General features: G+C 43.9%; 1 protein-coding gene across 1 annotated transcript in view; it reads left to right on the top strand.

Annotated features, from left to right (window-relative positions):
- The window catches only part of LOC121860834 (homeobox protein cut-like), a 199268-nt gene that overhangs the window by 163139 nt on the left and 13390 nt on the right, over positions 1 to 22739 (top strand). The window contains exons 10-13 of the mRNA XM_042358222.1: positions 2820 to 3021; positions 3609 to 3907; positions 4055 to 4264; positions 13315 to 13574. Coding sequence (XP_042214156.1) covers positions 2820 to 3021; positions 3609 to 3907; positions 4055 to 4264; positions 13315 to 13574 — 971 coding nt within the window. The remainder of the gene's footprint in view (positions 1 to 2819; positions 3022 to 3608; positions 3908 to 4054; positions 4265 to 13314; positions 13575 to 22739) is intronic.

Here is a 22739-nt window from a genome sequence, read left to right as displayed (position 1 = left end):
TTCCTTTACTTTCCAATTTGACAATTTTCTTCAACGTGAACATTGTTGCGTCACACATCTTGTCGTTTTCTCCACGGAGTATTTCCTTGAGTTAGACACGGGGCGTAAAAGACATGGGGAGAGGTGTAGAAGGTGGAGTATCAGTGTTTGTCTCTCTCTCTCTCTCTCTCTCTACCTCTCCTTCCTTCTTCCCTACTTACATTTCCCTCCTTTCTTCTCTCCTTCCGTCCCTCTTTCCCTCCCTCCTTACCTTCATCCCTACTTGCATTTCCCTCCTACCTTCTTTCCTTCCCTCACCTCTCCCTCTCTCCTACCCCCCCCCTCCCTCCCTGTACACCTGCTATTGTCTCCAGACTTTTTTGTTTACCTCGTTCGCTCTCCTCTATCACGCCATCCAGCAACTGACTACCGGATCCAGACCCCAGCCACGGAGTGCATATTAATTACAGATATTACGATCATTACTGTCTTCCTTTTACGCCGAGCACTGCCACCCTCTGTTCCTCCGCCTGTGTTCTTGTGTACCGTTCACCTGCTGATTGTGGTGGTGGTGGTAGTGGTGGTAGTGGCGGTGGTGGTGGTGGTGGTGGTGGTGATTGATGGGGGGGGGGTGGGTGTTGGTTTTATGTGGTGGTCGTGGTGGTGATGGTGGTGGTGTGGTGTTGGGGATTGTGGTAGTGATGGTGATTGTTTACTGTTCTATTGGGTGATATTGCGATGGTAATTATGGTGTCGATGGTGAGAGTGGTCATGGTGGTGGTGAGGAAGAGGGTGACTGGTGGTGGTAGTGATGATGGTGAAGGTAGTGGTAAGCGTGGCGTGCTGGTGATAAGACTAGTGATCCACAATGACGATGGTGTTGATGGTGTTGATGGTGGTGCCGTATTGGCGTCAGATTTATGGTAGACATATTGTGGCCAGGTTGAGCGCCATTAGTGCGTGTTGATAATGGTGATTACAGAGCGGAGTGTTGGCGCTGGTGAAACTGTGAGCATTTTGTGGCGTGGAGGGAGGCAGCGGGCGTGGCGTAGTGAAGGTGAGGTGAGGGCCACTTACCACCAAACATTGTGATTTACCTTGGTGTTATTACTAATTAACCTATAATCACTGATCCATTACCCAGACGCACAGTTAACTCACCCATTAACAAAAAACTCATATTATGATGAGTTTAACCATTAAATTTCCTCCCATTAGTCAACCCATTTCCCTGTAAGTTGTGTATTGAAAAAAAATCCATTAAGTAAGGGTTAAGTGTTAAGTTCCTCGGGTCGTTAACAATTACCTTTTACAAGAAGTAAGATTTATGAAAAAAAATGAGACCTCGTGACTAACACAACCAGTAATTTATCTCTGAAGTTTTCCTGCTATACCGGGTTAGTTTTTACACCGTGTCGCCGCGTTTAGTACAAGTGCTAACCCTCTGTTTCTTTCGTGACCCACCCCACCTGACCCCTGTGGCCCCGTGACCTCACATTACACCCCTTAAACAGCCAACAGCAACAAGTGGGACCCTCCCCGCCCTGGAGGTATCGGTGGCGTGTCAGGCTGTCTGTCAGTGGCGTGAGCCCCCCCCCCCCTCTTTCTCTCCCCCCACCCCCAACATACAGAAAATGAGGAGCCGGACGCCTACTATCAGTCAGGGCTCTTCAAGGGTTTCTTTTACCCAGCTTGATTAGGGACGACTGGAAGACCTGAGGGTTCAAGGGAGGTTACTAAACCCAGGAACAATAGATTCTGCTTTAAAGACTTATGAATCACGAGTAGGAATCTGTTTTTGCTTGATTTCCTCACTTGGTGCGGGTAATGGGAGGGGTGTGAGGGAGAGGGGGGGGCGGGAAGGAGGGGAAATGGGTGGGAGGGTGCGCTGTGAGGGTCGTTCAACTGTACACCTCAATACAGACAAGATTGTCTATAAAAAAAAAATCCCGTTCGGTGTCTTGTAAAAATTTCAGTTCTATATTTCGAAAAATTCTTACATCACTTTTGTCATATTTTCGCTTCGTTAATATCATTCCGTCATCCTTACGATAAGTCATAATACTAGTGTGAAGGAAGGAAGGAAGGAGGGAGGGAGGGAGGGAGGGAGGGAGGGCTTCCTATCTTTGATCTGAGGGAAAGTATGAGGGAAGGATGGGGTCTTAGCTCTAGTGTGAGGGAGGGACGTTGTCTCAGCCATGGCAAGAGTGGGTGTGAGGAAGAGGGTGAAGGCATTGGGCAGGAGGAGGAGGAGGAGGAGGAGGAGGAAGGAGGTAGAGTAGGAAGGAGGAGGAGGAGGAGGAGGTGGTTATGTCAATTATCGGTGATGGTTGTGTTGCGTGTTGGTGCGAGGAGCCAAGTGTGACCTAATACGGGTAAGATTATGCCAATGTACTAATATAATTCACCCACAATCTGGCCAAGGCGGACTCTACCGGAACACGAGGTTACACGCGAGGTTGAGATGGCCAGGGTTGTGTTGTGGCCATATGATGAATAGTTGGGGTTATGGCCAGTTGGTGTATGGCCTAGGATAAAAGAAAAATCATATTGAAAATTTTTGTCTAAAATAAAATTTTGTTTGATAATAATTTTTACCACAAATACTAAAATGCCTGACTGTAACACTGTTCAATTATTCATGCGCTTACTGAACCATACACTAATACATTAATAGGATGAACTATACACCATGAATAAGCTGTAAGGTCAACCATACACTAATACATTAATAGGATGAACTATACACCATGAATTAGGTGTAGGATCAACCATACACTAATAATTAAGGTGTAAACAGTATATCATAAGGTGAACTATACGTCATAACTAAGGTGTAGGTCTCTTAACAGGTTCGAAGGAGGCGGGCGTTGGGTACCGAGGTCCCGACGAGACGGTGACGGAGGAAAGGATCCAACACATCCTAAGTGAGGCGTCTCGAGCCATGACCTCTACCTCGGTCCCCAGCCAACCCGGCCAGCAAGACCAAGATTCACGGAGCACCGATTCCAAGTCTCCAGCCAGCTCCACACACTCCCCCAGGTGAGCCACCTACACACACACACACACCCAGGTGAACTAGGAGACTCATCTTCCTGTCCATCTCTTCTCTGGGTCTTGTACAATACCTGTGTCGAATATTAACAAAATTGGATCACCTGAACATTAGCCTTCCTCGCTTATCTTATTTCAAATTAAGATTAACAACCCTAACGCTAATCTAACCTAACCTGATATAATGTAAAGTAATGTACCCTAATTTAACCTAACCTAACACTCCTAGGTAACGTTAGGGCGTTTAAGAATCAGGTGAAATAAACTGAGGAATCTAATCTTCAGGTGATCCAATAAAATAAGAATGTTAAATTACTCTTTTCTTTATTAACTATTTTTTGTGTATATTTGTGTTTGGAAGTTACGTCTGTTGATTTTATTTGTTGAAAAGTTAAATTAAATGATGATGTTTCGCAGTGTAAGTTATTAGTAAAGATATTCCTCAGCGTGACAGAAGGAAACCTCATTCATAGTTGTTTGTTTCTGATGTGTACTGGGAACTATAGTGGTACTGAGAGAGGTAATGTAAACAAACGCCTTAGACTTTATGACCCCCTTCTTCACCTCCCCTCCAGCAGCCCCCTCTCACGAGACAGTCGGCCGCGCATCCGAAAATTCGACAACGATGACATGCCGCAGGAAAAAGTCGCCAGAATCTACCAGGAAGAACTTGTCAAATTGATGTCACGACCCCAGGAACCCCCACTACCCCTACCACGGGATCCTCAGTACCCAGGGATCCTCTTCCCCTTCCTGGGACAATCGCTGCTCTTCAATAGATCTCCTGAAGAAGTAAAGATGGCCCTAGACGCCTACCATCAGGAGCTGAGTAAACTACAGGGCACTGCTACTGGCATGGGTCTAGGCGCTGCTGGTATGTGATGCTTGATAAACTTTTTCTTTTTTGTCTTGTCGGATTTTTCATGAATTTTAATCTTTCCTTGAGAGAGAGAGAGAGAGAGAGAGAGAGAGAGAGCAAAATTACTCACACCCCATTCTCACTTTTTTCCCCTTATAACAGGTTTGGGTATGGGTGGCGCTGGAGGTTTGGGCGTGGGCGTCGGAGGCTCCCTAGGCATGGGCGTTAGTTTGGGCGCCGGTGGGCTTCACAACGGTGCCCAAGACCTCTCGCTACCCAAGAGAGAACATCGAGGCATGGACGAGGAAGAAGATGGCCGTAATCTGAGTGTGACGTCACCCTTCGGTCCTAGCAGATCAAAAGCGGAAACGAGTAAGTACCAACGAAGGAACTATTAACAGAGAGGAGAATAAATATGAATGAAAGGAAGAAAGATGAAGGAAGAAGAGAAGATGGATGAAAAGAAGGATAGATAAGAGTGATAGATAAAGAAGGGTTACATAGAAAGAGAGAGAGAGAGAGAGAGAGAGAGAGAGAGAGAGAGAGAGAGAGAGAGAGAGTTAAGGGATATATTAATAAAGGAATAGATGGATTGAAGTAGTACATAGATAACAACACACACACACACACACACACACGCACACAGTAAATATGTCATTATATCGTAAAAGATGAATACAACATCACACATAGGCAGATGGTTTTAAATTATTAGGTCATTAAATTAGGTTGTTAGGGAAAGTAGACGAAACAGCTGTTGGAGTAACCTATAAAACTAATTCGGGTGGGTGAGTGTGGTGGGTGAGTGTGGTGAATGAGTGTGGTACTGGGTAGGCGCATATATGTATGGATGGATGGATGGGTGGATGGATGAGTGGACGTCATGGATAAATGGATGAATACAATAGATGGATATATTTTTTGTGAATGGATAGATAATAAGATAATAAATACATATATAAATAACAACAAGTATTAATAACAAACATAAAATAAATACGATAATTACGAAGAATATGTAAACACTATCTCATCTCCCTTCACCTCTCCCCTCCTTCTCTCCCCCTTCTTCTCCTCGCCTCCCCTCACCTCTCCCCTCCTTCTCTCCCCCTTCCTCTCCTCGCCTCCCCTCACCCTCCTATTTCTTCATCTCTCTTATTATACACTTTGAGCTTGACAAATGGAAAAAGGGAGCATGTAGATTTTTTTTTACACCGACACCTGGGACTGTAGTGGTGGCCGGGCCCGTTTCTTGTCAGGTGCCATATGGTGTGTTCCGCTCAGCTGGTAACACTGAATTTCTCAACCTGGTTTCGCCGAGTTTTTATTCTGTTTTCTTTTTTTTTTGTATACTATATATTAAAGTATTGTACAGTAGACACTAGAGTCGTTATTCTGGGTTGTGAAGATTAATTGTTCCGCCTTTGTTGTGTGTGTGTGTGTGTCTGTGTGTGTGTGTGTGTGTGTGTGTAAGTGTGTATGTCAGCGATCATTAGGGAAAATAGAATGGATCTTAAAATGTCAGGTGTTGCGGTCTCTTTAGATGGCAGGGTCTTGAGTCTTCCTCCCTCCCTTCCCTATCCCCTCCTCCCCTCCCTTCTCTTACCCTCTTCTCCCCTCCTCCCTTCCCTTCTCCCCCTACCCCTCTTCTTACCCTCTGTCATAATAGATCAATGTTCGGCCCGCCATTCATTACCCGGCCGCCTCCATCGTTCAATAGCAGGGCTGCAATCCGTTAGTCTCACCTGTGCATTGTTGGTGATCGGATATGCCAGCAAATTATGAAAATTAATGTCCAGCCGACCATTTCTCATGTCGTCATTCGCCTCTAAGGGCTCCTGAGATGACCTGAGCATAAATGGCTTCGTTGCGAATCAGGGGAACGTTGGGAGTTTTGTGTGTGTGTGTGTGTGTGTGTGTGTGTGTGTGTGTGTGTGTGTGTGTGTGCAAGTGCAATCTTCTCTTCCTCATTTGTCTCTTTTGTTCGTCTTTGCTTTTGTTTACTTAGAGATTATTATTACATATTTTTTGTGTTGAGGTGATTGGTGGATGTGGTGGTGAGGGGAGGGGGTGATGGAGGTGTGTGGGGGGAGAGAGAGGGAGGGAGGGAAGGGTGATGGAGGGATGGAAGGGGATGTGACACGAGAAGGATGGTGAGAAGGGGAGTGATGGTGATGTAGAAGGAGGCATGATTGGATCAATAGGAAGAGGTATAGAAGAGGGTGAGGGTGATAGTGATGAAGGAGTGTGAGGAGGTTGATAGTGATAAAGAAGAGGAAGAAGAAAAATGATGATGAGGAGTATGATGATGATGATGATGATGGTGATGATGATGGTGATAGTGATGATGGGGTGTGGTGTACAGATAATGGCTGGCTGTCATAGGTTGTAAAATGTTATGAGGCGACCAACGTTATATTTACCCAAGGCAGAGGTGGTATAACTAAGTGACCTCCTGCATCTGCCGGAAGCCCTTTGTTACCTGTCTCCTCACACCCCCGGCCGCGCCTTCCACACGAGTACCAGTCATTACCTAAACCAATCACGATTAATTAAAAAAAAAAAAAGAATGCGTAAATCAGACAACACCAATCGCGAGTATAATTAACTAATCATGATGAAACTACATAATTATAAAGAAAATAATTACAATCACAACTAAAGGTTTAAATACCGAAACAACAACAACAACAAACAACAAACCTTACAACAAAAACAACAACAATTATACTACAACACCACACCAGAGTCGTAAAATAATGGCTATATATATAATGATGACAAAGGTGTTATAATCCAACATGGCCACAGAACACAGAAGACTAACCACAACTGCCCTGACTCCCGTTAGTGTATCTTACAGCAGAGATTTTATTTTGTATTTTTTTTTTTTGTATCTTAGAATAAACAACAACAAGGTCTTCTGTTGTGTAACTTCATATATTTCACATGATTAGAGTAGAAACACACATACACGTACTTACATGAACAAATACACAGATAGGTACACGCATACATACATACATACGCACTCACACACACACACACACCATTTACCTTACAAACAGCATTTAGCTTTTACAACATCATAAACAAACAAAATTTAGCCTTTACAGCATCATAAACAAACAGTATTTAGCCTTTAAGTTTACAGTAACAAAACAAACACCATTATCATCTTACAGCTTCAATAACAAACACCATTTAACACTTGACAGCTAAAAAAACAAAAAACAAAAAAAAACACCGTTATATCCATGTCCCAAACAAAAACACAATACATCAGAGCTTCAACAAATACAATATACAATAATACAACACCAACTACAACAATGGTCACTACAACAACAATAAACTACAATAATATTAAATGAACAACAGTTGGTTTTACAACATCAATTAGCCACAATAGTTATAAAAATAGATCCACAATACATCACAACTACAATAACAGTTAATATACAATAACAATTAATAAACATAATAACTACAACCCCTTAAACCACAACAGATGCCTAAAACAACTACAACAACCACAATTACCACATGTCTAAGAAAGAGTACATCAGCATTGTTCCCTAAACACACACACACACACACACACACACACACGTAGCCACCAGAGTTTTATAACCACCAGTTAAACAACCACAAAAAACTACCACAACCACAACAGAGACACAATACCCTGGTTGATGAGTGGTGGGGATGGTAGTTGACTTGTAGTTGACCTCCACCACAAAGGCAATGGAGCATCTATTGTAGAGAGAGAGAGAGAGAGAGAGAGAGAGAGAGAGAGAGAGAGAGAGAGAGAGAGAGAGAGAGAGAGCACTGGGTCGTCCTCACTCACTCACTCATTCCACTGACTCACTCATTCATTCATTCTACCCATACCACTCACTCACTCACTCACTCATGTCTGGTGAGTGAGGGAATGAAGACAGTGAGGGAAGGAAGGAAGGAGAGGACGATGTTTGTCGTGTCTTGAGATGGTCAGGAACGAATTAGGTGGAATTTTAGAGACGCGGAGAGACAAAGAGAGAGAGACAGGAAGGCCCGACATACACACTGGGAGAGCTGCAGTACTGTGGCTATTAGCTCTCCCGCGAGACTCTCAGAGACAAGTGGGTGTAATTTTAGTGAGAAGGAGAGACATGAAAAGCGTGGGAGGGAGAGAAAGAGTGGAGAGAGATAGAGAAAGCAAGAGAAGAAGAAGAAGAAGAGTGGTAGAAAGACAGGGTGAGAATATAGAGGGGGGAGGGAGGAGGAAATAAGATACAAGGAAAGTGAGAAAGACAGGAAGAATAGGGAGAAGAGGAGATATAAGGGAGATAATAGGTAAAAGAAGGAAGACGAATATGAAGAAAAAAAGTAGTTAAAATTTCTAGTACTTAATATTAGTCACCAAACGAAGTGTTGTTAGAGGTACTGTACATAAGTCGCTCTTCATCTCAGGTTAACACACACACACACACACACACACACACACACACACACACACACACACACCAAACAACTGTTGATCCAGAGTCTTGTTTATGTCGTGTCGTATATCAGTTGGGCACGGGTAAGAGGGCACATCCTTCCTTTACTATACTCCCATGAGATAAACTACTCCCCTCCCCCCCCCTAAACACTCCATTCTACTCCCATAGTAAAGAAAATTCTCCCTCGGTTTCTACCCTCCCATAGCCGTGATGAAAAGGGCCCAGGCTAGCCAGATATACCCGCAGATTGTGTCAGACGGGTAATTTATTGTGATATTCTAGTACGAGATGAGGCGAGTGTGAGTCAGGGCGGCAGCATCTACGACCTCCTGATGGTTATCTGTGTGGGCTTGAGAGCGATATCATTATTGCCGCACACCGCCCTCAGCCACGTCATTCCTATTGTTGGATGGTCTCCACCGCCGCCGATGCTGCAGTGAGGCTAAACTACCAGTACCGACCAGCGTTCAGCAGTCGTAATCAACCTTGAATTGTCTTTTTTTTTTTTTACTGTCGTGTTTTGTTCTCATATACCTCACTAAATCACTTCACTCAAATTTACGTGTTTTACTGAACCAACATGTGAGGTTGATTGATAATAAGATAATTTATTAGCAAGGAAGCCCTCAAGGCGCCGCTAAGATAAACCATTGTTCTAAGAAGGTTTTTTTTTTTGTCTTCTTCCCCAAGTTATCATGTAAAACTGGGGGCCTCGCCGCTAACATCAGCTCTGGAGGTCAATTGTAATATCAAAATTGGTCATCAAGACGCACTGCCACCTCTGCCTCTCCTCTTTCATTTAGCTGTTGTTTTTTTTCTCTCCTTCAGCGTGCCCCATCAGGGTATATGTTCATTAACAGCTTGTCATTTATGGAGTTAAGTAAATATTTACCACTTGGACCAGGTGGCCTGTCTGAGGGGCTGATGATAAACTATGAGTTAGTTAAGCAGCTGGCAACTCCGGGGCCGTAACTCTTTATTGCTTATTTGCATAACTGATTCACTTGTTTGTCCGATCTAGTTCATTCCATTTCGTGTTGTTTTCTGTCCCCGTGGAAAATTTATTACGCTTACTTTTACTTATTTATCTTTGTCTTTAAGCTGTATTTTACACGCTAAATTAACTCTGAAATTGAAACTTTCACGGAAGAAGACCAACACACTGACACACACACACACACACACACACACACTATAGACGAGTGAAACATAACACAGAACTCATTTAGGATCCGATCTTAAGTGAGTAGGTTTGAGATCGTCTGGACACGAATTATTCCCCTGTAAACTTTTTTTTCTCCCTGGATTATAATGGACTCCTGGGTAATAATTTCCCTAACAAGTGACCTGTACCCATCTCCACCCACCTCCCCTTCTCTACCCCCCACATAACCCCCTCTCTCACCCCCTCAGCCAGATGCATTGCAATAAATGATACAAGTCTCTTTGTTTTCTGGTCAATTGCACCAATATGATTACATTTGATGCTCTTTTTATTACTCTGATGCGATTCGGATGCTTGTTGTATATCAATGAGTGTGTGTGTGTGTGTGTGTGTGTGTGTGTGTGTGTGTGTGTGTGTGTGTGTGTGTGTGTGTGTGTGTGTGCGTGTGTGTACCGATATGTGTACGGTGCCTATGCAAGTGGCATAAAACCTATTCTGGCATCAAGAGAGAGAGAGAGAGAGAGAGAGAGAGAGAGAGAGAGAGAGAGACAATCAGACAGATAGAAACATAGTATAAATTAGAGAGTGGAAGAGAGAGCGAGAGACTGAGAGAGAAACAGGAAGAGATAGATAATGAAAGAGACTAAAGGAGACAAGGAGACAGGAAGACGAACACATTGGGAGAGAGGGAGAGAGAGGGGAAGGAGAGGGAGAGAGAGTGACAGGAAAGGGAGAGAGAGCGACAGGAGAGGGAGAGAGAGGGAGAGAGAGGGGCAGAAGAGGGAGAGAGGGGCAGGAGAGGAGAGAGAGGGCAGAAGAGGGGAGAGAGGGAGAGGGAGAGAGAGTGACAGGAAAGGGAGAGAGAGGGACAGGAGAGGGAGAGAGAGGGGCAGGAGAGGGAGGGAGGGTGTTTATATACAAGTATCACATGAGCAAAATCCGGTTCAGATGACATAAGGTCTTGGGAAGGTCTCCTGTGACATCAGTTTTGGGCGTCTGAGAAGGTGACATCATACCTCCCTCCTTCCCTCCCTCTTTATTTCTCTCCCTACCTCACCCTTTCTCCCTTCCCTCCTCTATTACCCTCTATCAGTCTCTCCCTCCTCCCCTTCCCTCCTTTATTAACCCTCTCTCAGTCCCTATCTCTCCCTTCCTTACTTAATCGCTCTCCCTTACTGCCCTCCTCCCTCCCTTCACTCTGTAACAGTGCCAGTAAATACATCACCCCCCCCACACCATTGGTTAAAGAAACTGGCACTATAGGCGGCACTACATGGGTGTCTTTTGGCACTTCTGTTTGGGGACGAGAACAGTTTTTGTTTTTATCGTTTTTTTTTCGTTTTTTTTTAATACAGTTTCGTGGGATTTTATTTATTTATTTATTCATTTATTTATTTATTTATTTATTTATTATTATTATTATTATTATTATTATTATTATTATTATTATTATTATTATTATTATTATTATTATTATTATTATTATTATTATTATTATTATTATTATTATTATTATTATTATTATTATTATTATTATTATTATTATTATTATTATAGGGAGGGAGGAAAATAGGGAGACAAGGAGGGAGACAGGGAGAGAGGGAAGGTGAGAGGGAGACAGGGAGGCAAAGAGAGAAGGAGGGAGACAGGGAGGGAGACAGGAAGAAAAGGGAAGGTGAGAGGGAGACAGGGAGGCAAAGAGGGAGGGAGGGAGAAGGGTGTAAATCATGCCCAATTAAGAGAAACTTGGAGTGTTTGTGCAGCTGTTGTCTATATTGTTACTATCACAAGATCAAGATGTGGGTAGATAACAGTGAGACGATGGTGGTGATGGTGGTGATGGTGTTGATGGTGGTGGTGGTGATGAGGGTGATGGTGGTGATGGTGGTGGTGATGGTGGTGATGGTAGTGGTGATGGTGATGGTGAGGGTGGTGATGGTGGTGGTGATGGTGGTGATGGTAGTGGTGATGGTGATGGTGATGGCGATGGTGAAGGTGGTGATGGTGGTGGTGGTGATGAGGGTGATGGTGGTGATGAGGGTGAAAACGGTGGTAGTGGAGATGAGGGTGGTGCTGATGGTGGTGATGGTGATGGTAGTAATGATGGTGAGGGTGGTGATGAGGTTGATAATGGTGGTAGTGGAGATGAGGGTGGTGGTGAGGGTGGTGATGATGATGGTAGTTATAATGATGGTAGTGATGGTAGTGGTGATGGTAATGGTGATGGTAGTGACGATGGTAGTGATGATGGTGATGGCAGTGATGGTGGTGATGGTGATAACAGTGATGGTAGTGATGATGATGATGATGATGATGATGATGGTGCTGGTGGTAATAATTAATATCTTTTTTTTAAACACTGAAACATTTTTTTTTTACATTCATTCATAACATTAACAGAATAACCTTAGATTATTACATAGGAAAAATAAAGAAATAATTATGACACATATTTCCTGTTAATAGTTGTTAATACTTGTTGTTAATATGTCTGATAATTTAGATATATTTTCTTCACCAATCAGGTTATAACATGTACATACAGGGTCATCCAAAAAAAGAATACCTAGATTTTTAACATTATTCTTTTTGGACGACTCTGTATAGTGATGATTATTAATGTGTTGTTATTGATCAAGTGTCTTATATATTGTCTTCCTTGAAAGGTTTCCCTATACCCTTCCTACCTCCTCCTCCTCCTCTTCCTCGTCTTCCTCCTCCTTGATCTTCTTTCTCTCCCTCTCTCCCTCTCTCTCCCTCCCTCTGACCTCCTCTTTAACCTCTCCTCCCTATCCTTAATCCATTACTTTCTCTCATCGTCCTCATTTTCCTCCTAATGTCATATACAACTCTCCCTCCCTCCTCCCTGCTCCCTTCCTCCTCCCTCCCTCCTCCCTGCTCCCTCCCTCCACCTTCCTTGACTGTTTTAGGTGTTCTTCTCCCTCTCATTTCTCCCTCATTTGCCTCTCCACCACCACCACTATTACCACAACACACCCTCCTTACAACCACCACTACCATACCCCCCTCCCCTCACCACTACCCCGCATGCTGGCCTCCTCCTCCTCTTCCTGGTATCGCGGCTGTGTTGGAGATGCGTGTGTGTGAAGTCGCTACCACTCACTCACTCACCCATTTACTCTCACTCACTCACTCACTCACTCATTTACCTGTTCCAGCCCTACATAAGATAGCAGGCATTGTACCTTGCCTTAAACTATGCTGTTCTTACTTACTATATCTTCATACACTGTTGAGTATGGACGTGTGAGCCTCCCCCTTCCTTATTCCCTGCTCTTGTTACTGCCACTCTAATCTCTATTCTTCTTATTATTATTATTATTCTTTTTTTTTTCTCTTTTTCTTTTCTCTCTGTCTTTTCCTTTTTTTCTTTTCGGACTCTGGTGGATTTTTGTGTGACGTTTTAGTTTATTTATGTTCTTCATCTAGTGTACGTGTTCATGTTCTTTCCTCACACCTGTTCATGACGTTCCTTTACACCTGTCCTTGCACCACACCTGTTGATGTGTTTACGTGTCTCAACTGTTGGTACGTACCTGTCCTTCCCGTTCCTGTACACCTGTCAATACCCCAGGTGTTGATATAAATCCTCTCCTTGTCCCCTTTTTTTCTCATCTTTACACTTATCCTTGATCCCTTGCACCGCTACACCTCGCCTGCTTACCTATACTTACACACACACACGGAGACTCTGAGACTCTCTCCAGCACGGGTGTAATCCTTTACGCACCTCCACCTTCCTCCCTCAGGTCTAAGCACGGCCACACCTCTGGGCAACTTAGTAACACCCATCACCTCAATCGCAGTTAGCAGCGCCGGGGAAGACCTGAACGTGTCGGCGTCGCCTCTACAGCGTATGGCCTCCATCACCAACTCTCTCATGACGGGGCCCTCCATCAACACCAACTCCCCCGTCCCACAAAAGCCCCTCAAGGCCATCCTGCCGCCTATAACGCAGCAACAGTTCGACCAGTACAGCAGTATGAACACTGAGGAGATTGTCAAGAAGGTAAGTCACTGGCACTGTTCTTCTTCATCAGCAAGTCTTGTCAGGTCACCCAATGGTCTTCTCGTAACAGGTTTAAAAAAAGACAGGTTATTCGACGTCTTCCTCAGCAGGTCAAACTCCAGGACGCCATGCCCTTCGTCAGTAGGTTCACGTCAGGTTACTATATATAGTCTTTAGCAGATCAGGTGAGGTCACTAGATGAAGGTCAAGTGTGAGGGTCAAGTGTCATCGTGTACTTGGAGTTTGTTCTATGCTTCATTACTTATTCTCTACCATAACACCCAACAACTTATCTTTTTTCCGTCAAGAAATATTAACCTAGACGCTATTGGGTGTTACACAAGCCACTTTATGCATCAGTCACTATCAGTTATTGTCAGGTGACGGCAGGTGATCAGTGCCAGAGGTCAGGTGGTCCCAGTTGTCAGATGAATGGGTAAAGACAGATCGTGTAAGAGATAAAGTTGTTGTTATTATTATATTACAAAGCGATCTTGTATTGTGATAGTCAGTCATTGTACGACCTATTTCAGGCACTTTTAGGATAACAGGTGATTTGAAACAGTTTAAAATACCACGTTGTGTTTCTGATGATAACACTGTCGGATACGTCACCTGTTCCCAGCCACCGTCAGTGCTTATAATAACGATGTCATTACTCATTAAAGTGTCTATTGAGTCAAAAGTATCCCAAACTACTTTATACTCGTACATTACTGAACAGCGTCGAGTCACTGTCAATAACTAGGTAATTCTGCAGTCATGAGAGCATTTACTAATGTTGTTGTTGTTAAATATAGGACGTAATTATCGGGTAAACAATGAAGGTAATGTGTTCAAACGGCACCATTACCTCCTTATACATCGTTTTATGGCACGCTCGGGTATGCCAGCGAGTGCCAAAGAATTTTTTCCCCTTCAGTATTGGTGTGGCACTTAACTTCTCCGGGTGTCCAATCAGTACTCGAATTCATCCAATCTCCTTCAATCTCTATCAAACATGTCATTGGATTTCAGTCGGTTCACCCAATCCACCTTCAGGAGTGTTGCGTGAGACTTGAGGTCCTTCCTGGCGGTGAGGTGTCAGGATCCAGGATGCAAGGGGGCGTAACATCCTTCTCATCCTCTTCCTCCTACACTAGTCTCCTATATTTTGCCATGTACTGAGAATCCTCCGTCGATTACATAAAGTTTATAACAAGGTTTCTACACAACAAGAACCAATATTATCAATAGTTACACTACATAATACTGATGAATTACGGCTCTCGTGTGTCTTAAAGTACCTATTAGAGACCGAGTGTCAAGTCCTACATGTGAAGTAGCCAATTTCACGTCTGACAGTCAAATTTAAGACATCCGACGACCATATTAAAGTTGTGTCCCCCGGAACTTGTCACAGTAAAATCAGAGGGTTTGGACACCTTTCCGATGGGTTGGATCAGCTCACAAATTATCACCGGGAATCAAGATCATTGGTATCATCTGAAGTCTAGACACCCTAGTTTATTTCACCTTAAGATTAACCACCCTAATACTAACCTAACCTAACCTAACCTAACCTAACCTAAACCTAACCTAACCTTTAGATAGCTTTAGGGTGTGTAATCTTTAGCTGTAATAAGCTGGAGGGGTGTCTAATCTTCAAGCGATCAGATCAAAGTATGAGTACACACGCCAGGCTCACCTGTAATCAAGCCCGGTAGCTGGGTCTTTAGACATCCGCCCAATCCGTTGACTGTCAGTGGGTGTTTTTTTTGTGTGTGTGTGTGAGAGAGAGACCTGTGTTGTGCCTGGGGCTGTCCTCCTCACCAGCGCCACGCACCATTTGCCAGGATTCGACGCTCATTCGTTATAGCCACACACACACACACACACACACACACACACACACACACACAGGTTAATTGGGGTTAATCAGCTGTGTTTTGCTAATCTCACGGAGGATTAATGGAAAAACACTCGATTTCCTTTACGACAGATTGGTCACTGATTAATGAATTGACCAAGAGCTGGGTCCCTTTCCTCTCACAGCAACCCCTCTTCTCACCCTTTGTTTTATTCTTTTATTTCAATCGTTTTATTCTCGTTTTTCGTTTTGAATTTCTTTTTTTTTTATTGATTTTTTTTCTGGGGGATTTTCCTTTTTATAACTTCTTCAGGAGTGGAATGGGGAAGATTTATTTATACCTGTAGGAGAAGGAACAAGGGTTACTTCCGCCCTCTTCCACCACCTCCTCTTCTTACTCTTCCTCCTCTTCGTCTTCTATCACACTACACCATCTTACACCCAACCACACCTTCTATGCTTTATACCATTGTTAAATACACCTCTCTTATTGACCGACACAAACACACTGCACACGCTGACTCACCCAAATAAACACAACCACCACCACCACCACTACTACTACTACTACAACCACCACCACCACTACTACTACAACCACCACTATACCACTACTAATACCACTACTTTTATGATTCTATCACTATTACCACTATCACTTCTATCACTATTATCACCACTATCATTACCACTACCACTACCACTATCACTACCATCACTACCACTACCACCACTACACCTCCCAGAATAACCACACCCAAAACACCAAACAACATCATTACGAGGGTGAATATATCTATGAACTAGCTATAATACCACGAACTGATGCTTGTTAAGTCGAGTTGGGTTGTTATGACTCACGCGATGATTGGCTGTATTGATTGGACTTCCCTCTGGTGGATTAGTTGTATACATAAACAAAGGCTTTATGTCAGTAAGGTCAGTGACGGGATGGCGCGTGTTGAGGGAGGACCGCCGCTTATACCTGTCCGTGGTTATTTTTACAACATTGGGAGGGTAAACACAAAACGGAAATAAACATTGTACGATCCTGATTTACTTGCCCTTCGCTGAGTTGTAATTAACGTAATTGTTGGTTCTACATACACGTATAAACACAGATACACACACATACACACACACACACACACACACACACACACACACACACACATGTTGTCATATAAAACTCATCAAAATAAACACAATATCAAAAACTCTGGACAAAAAGCGACTAGTCTCTCTTCCTGTACGATCTCGCTCCCCTTCAGCTGTTGTGGTGATAAGAGAGTGAACGAACGAGTCAGTTCCCCCGGCCAACAAAAGTTCCTCAGCTGTTGTGGCAATAAAAGAAGTATCAAAAGCATCGGCTACACTGTTTTACTGAGACACACACACACACTACGACACCCACCCACACACACACACACACACACACACACACACTACGACACCCATTTACATAGTTTTCCTTCCCCTTAGGAGGTGGAGAACTTACGACAGGTATACGAGACGTCAACAGCACTATCCCGCAGCTACAGAAAAACCCAAAGGTAGAGAGAAAAAGTGTTGTGGGGGTGCGGCAGACGTGTGTCGAAGGGCCGCACTTTACCGCTTGCGGGTGGTCTAATCGAGAGACCAAGCCTGGCCTTAATTAGTGCTGGGCTGTTGATAGTGGTGATTTATTCGTGTCCTCTCCCTATTTCTTTTTTAGTGTGTGTGTGTGTGTGTGTGTGTGTGTGTGTGTGTGTGTGTGTGTGTGTGTGTGTGTGTGTGTGTGTGTGTGTGTGTGTGTGTGTGTTTCCAAGGTTTTCGAGACATTTGGTTCAATAGCACTTCAAAACATACATACATACATACATACATACATACATACATACATAATAAGGAGATCAATTATAAAAACATATTCTCAGACAATCATAAAAGTCGTAAAAAAAAAAACCCCACTTAATTGGTGATATTTTTTTTGGTATACTATTTTCGCAAGAGTCGACCCCGTGGTGTTACGAATCATCCATTTAAACCATAAATAACTTAACGAGACAAGAAAAATAAACAAATATCCTAATAAAAACAACCACCACCACCAGATGTTCTAATCAATCGTTCTTGGTGTGTTTGGCACGATGGTGGTATAGTGGTGGTGGTTGGTGATGGTGGTAGTGGTGGTAGTGTGGTGGTGGGGATTGTAATAGTTGTGATGGTAATAGCTTCGTTGATGGTGGTAGTAGTGGTAATAGTGGTAGGAGTTTGTGGTAGTATAGATGAAGATGATGGTGTTAATTAGTAATAATTAATTAGCATAACGGAGGTAGTAGTGGTGGTAGGGAAGGAAGGGGGATGGGGGGGGTGAGTAGTTAATGACATTAGTGATGGTAGCGAGTGTAAGTGGCACCTCTCCTCCACACCCTTCCTCTACACCCTTCCTCTACACCCTTCCTCTACACCCTTCCTCTACACCCTTCCTCCACCCTTCGTACTGATTGAGTGGGTCCCCAACTCCCCCCAATCTAACCTTTCTCCTCTCCCTCCTTCCTCTTTCCCGGTACACACACACACACTCCTTACCAGTACACACACACACAAAACACCTCCCCGGTATTCCCCTACTGCTTCACACCTTCCTTCCCCCCCAGTAGAAACCCCTCACACATCCCTCCCAGTACACCACCCCTACCCGTCACTCCCTCACCTTTCCCGGTACTGGTATAAGCACAGCGCAAATTTCACGCCAGGTTAATTGCTGGGAGAGTCAAGAAGAGTCTGGGGGGAGTCTTTAGCCCAGGCAAAGGTGCAGAACTGTAGCTGGGAGACTTCCACCCATGAGTCCGTTCTGATGTAAAGGTTCATCTTATTCCTTTATGTCTTAACTAACTATCCCGGTCCTTACCTGTTGTTATTACCTGTTGGTCTGTTGTTATTACCTGTTGGCCTGTTGTTATCACCTGTTGGTCTGTTGTTACTACCTGTTAGCCTGTTGTTACTACATGTTGGCCTGTTGTTATCACCTGTTGGCCTGTTGTTATTACCTGTTGGCCTGTTGTTATCACCTGTTAGCCTGTTGTTACTACCTGTTGGCCTGTTGTTATCATTTTGTCATCTGTTAACGCATTTTACAGTATTAGGTGCGTTACTGGCTATTTGCCCTCATGAGTAACGCACTCATTGGGTGGCGTTATCCAATACTAGTTTTCCTTTCACTGACGCACTCTACATTTCGTTACCTGAGTGTTATTAACGCACTTCTAACGCACCTGATGGACAATAATCATCTTGGCAATCCCTTTAAGAAAAAAAAATTAACTTGAAGATTTATCTGAACGTCTTATCGTAGTTTTTATCTTCCACCATTTAAAGAATACTGGCTAATTAGTTACTAGGTCGTCACTAGCAGGTACTGGTGGTGGTGCTAGTTACGGCGATAGTGGCGCTACTAGTTATTGTGTTAGTGGCGCTTGTAGCTAGTTACGGTGGCGCTGCTAGTTATGGTGTCAATGATGCTGCTGTAGTAGGGTATTAGTGACATTACTAGTTGTGGTGATAATGGCGTTGCTAGTTAGTTACGGTGTCAGTGGCGTTGCTAATTAATTACGGTGTCAGTGGCGTTGCTAGTTAATTACGGTGTCAATGGCGTTGCTAGTTAGTTACGGTACTAGTGAAGATCTTAATTATGGCACACCTTCAAGTCAATAACCTTAATTACTCACCATTAGCTCTCCCGTACCATTTAAGTCCATTAATGCTCTTACCGGTAACCTAACCTAACCTAAATGACACATTCTACAAGGCGCGTCTTCTCGCTATCTGTAGAATCCATCTCTACATAAGAAAATTTATCATTACCACTATCTCCACCACCACCATCCTATCCCCCACCATCTCCTCCACCATTCTACCACCATTAATTCCTTCACTATCCTACCAACCACCACTACCACTACCACCCTCACCTTACCTACCTTTACTATTACTACTACTACGCCATCACCCTACCTACCACTACTATCCCATCACCCTAACTATCACTACTACCACGTCCACCTATCACCCTCACATCTACCACCATCCTAGCTACTACCACCACTACCACACACCCGCGCACATAAAAACAACTTAAGTAATATACGTTAATTCATGTAAAATAGATCTTATTATGTCTGTTTATAAGGACCATAAACCCATGGCTTTTAAAGTGCTGGTTAGGACGAGTTTTCCGGAGAAGATGCCGTGAATTCTTACCGGATGTGCGATCAAGAGTTCCCAATGACAGGTGACGAGGAATTATGAGCCGTATGTAATTAAAGCCCAAGTCACATTACCGCTTGACAAATTTTATGGTGGCGTACGACCCCTTTACTTTGACGGAGCACCGGAGAGGTCACCAGGCAAGAGCCAAAACCACTCATTGGAAACTGCCTTAGAGGGAGGGAGGGTAGAGGGAGGAAGGGTAGAGGGAGGGAAGGAGGGAGGATGGGTGGAAGGGTGAGAGAGAAACTCCTTAAACTCTTCACTCCCTGCCCCCCCCCCTCCACCCCCTCCCTCTGGCTTAGCCGGTTAGGGAGGAGGGAGAGGATGGGTCAAAGGAAGGAAGAAGAAAGGAGGGAAGGATGGAAGGAAGGGTGCAGCCAAAGGAAGAAGGGAGTGATGGCCCAAAGAAGGAGGGAAGTGATGGAGAGATAGGCCAAATGAGGGAGGTAGGGAGGAAGAGAGAGGTGCAAAGGAGGAAGGGAGAGGGAGAGGGAGGGAATACCACTTTTATTCTTGTTTTATGAACATTCCTTGATGCATGTTAGGGCGGGGGAAATGGACGCGGGATGCACCATTAGCGTTTATGAACTTCTCGGCTGTGAGGTGTGTAGGTAAGTAATGGCCCACCCCTTAGCTGGTGATCCCGTTACTTTGTCGTAAGGAACAGATCACCTGCCCCTAATGGATCCACCCCCCCCATCACTACCATCCTCCTCTTCAACCAACCCCAACCCCACCTTCCATTCCCCAACCATTCTCATACCCAACCCCATCACCTAACCTATCACCCCCCACAGTCTTCCCAAACCTCACCCCCCACCACAACGGCAAACCCCACACCTCCTACCCCACCTCTTTACATACACACACACACACACACTTACATGCGTTGTGTACGTATTTGTGCATGTGTGCGTATATGTGTATGATTGTGTAAAAATGAATGTATATCTATAAAGCTTCATTTACAAACATAGAAATATCCGCACACACACACACACACACACACACACACACACACACACACACACACACATTTACATGTACAAACACAAACACACTGTCAACAAAACTGCTCTTCCTCTCACACAGACACAGCATAAGCTTTGTAACACAAGTTTCTGACGTTGACGTATAGAAAACGAGGTGTGTGTGTTTACGTCCCAAGTGTGTGGCAGACGTGGCCGTATAGCCTTAATGTTTTATATCTTATCAGGGAATCTCTCTCTCTCTCTCTCTCTCTCTCTCTCTCTCTCTCTCTCTCTCTCTTTTATTTTTGTCTTTTGATTCTTCTTCCTGACGAGATAGACAGGTAGATAGACAGGTAGATAGGTGGACAGAGGGAGAGAGAGAGACAGAGAGAGAAAGAGAGAGAGAGAGAGTCTTAGCTTAGTGCCGTCAAGACATTCCATTGTATCGATTCATTACTTATACACAAATATGACACGAAAAGAAAATACCCTTAAGATTCACTCTTTTATTCTTGGGCATAAATCTCAGAAAAAAAAATCGTAGATGCGAAAATCCGTCTAACTGTCTCTTTGGCGGCGAAAATGGCGACGAAATTACAGCAAGACTCTCCCGTAACTATGAGCCTTAACATCCACACTAATTATGAGGAAAAACCCATGAGGGAATGAGTCTCCGAGTATCATTAGGTGAGGAAGGGAGGGAGAGGGATTCTGGGATGGAAGGAAGTGGAGATAAAGAGGGGTATGGAGGAAGGGAAGAAGGAAAGTGGGGGTAAGGAGAGAAGGAAGGAGGGTAGGAAAGGGGGTGGTTTCTTGCAACGATGAGGATGATAGAAGGAGAAGATGTGAAGGAAGGGGAAGAAGGAGGAAGGAGGGAGGGAGGAAGACAAAGAGGGAGGGTATCTTGTGGCAATGAGGAAGAAAAAGAAGAGGAGGGGGAGAAGGGAAAGAAGAAGAAGAAGAAGGAGGAGGAAGAGGGGAGGAAGAAGAAGAAGAAGCAGGTGGAGGGGGAGGTATGAGTCATTTATTTTTCGGTAGTTGAGCCAGAGAATAAATCACCTGCCGTAGTTAATACCAGATACCTTCTTTGATGTCAAGGGGGCGGTTACCTATTTCTGTAGTACTTTATGAGTTCTCACGCCGCCGCCGCCGCCGCCGCCGCAGTTTACTCATACGACCTTCTGAACAGGACACGACTCACAAGATGGTCTTAAATAGCTATAGATAGAGAGATAGATGACTTAACAAGACATAACTCACAAAGACATGACTCACAAGACATTCTTACAGACATATGATTTTATAAGATATGAACTCATAAGACGTAATTCACAAACATATGACTCACATGACCTTACAGGCTTACATGATATGACTAACACAAGACATGATTCACACAAGACATGACTCAAAATACATAACTCACAAGACATTAACACATAACACATTGACTCAAAATATACTCACAAACTGTTTCTTTCTAAACTAAGGTAACACACCTCACCTCCCGAAAGAGTCTCAGTGATACATCGACGCCCATCTTGCTGCATCCTACACCAGATCAATGTTATACGGCTGCGTGGGAAAGCTCTATGAACGCTCGCCCTCACTGACTCATTTAACTGATAGTGATGTTGATGTGTGATTGTTATTTCTGTGTTCTTGCTTTCATATTTTTACAGGTATAATTTTGTTAGGGTTTAGGTAGTCTGTCTGTCTGTCTGTCTGTCTGTCTGTCTGTCTGTCTGTCTGTCTCATCCCCTTCCGTACTTCCGTCTACACATTCCAAGGCAATTATATAATACTCTAATTTGCCTTTTAAATAAGTAGTAAATTAGTTATGGTGATGGTGGTGGTGCTAGTGTTGGTGGCAGTAGTTGTGGTGTTGATAGTAGTAGTAGTGATGGTGGTGATGGTGGTGATACTGATGGTGGTGGTAGTTATGGTGGTAGTGATGGTAGTGATAGTGGTCATAGTGATGATGATGGTGGTGGTGATAGTGTTCATAGTGATGATGATGGTGGTAGTGATAGTGGTCATAGTGATGATGGTGGTGATAGTGATGGTAGTGGTAGTACTGTAGGTGTGGATGTG

This window comes from Homarus americanus, unplaced genomic scaffold, assembly GCF_018991925.1.
Source record: "Homarus americanus isolate GMGI-L3 unplaced genomic scaffold, GMGI_Hamer_2.0 scaffold23617, whole genome shotgun sequence".
NCBI lineage: Eukaryota > Metazoa > Arthropoda > Malacostraca > Decapoda > Nephropidae > Homarus > Homarus americanus.
This window is presented reverse-complemented; position numbering and strand designations above follow the sequence as displayed.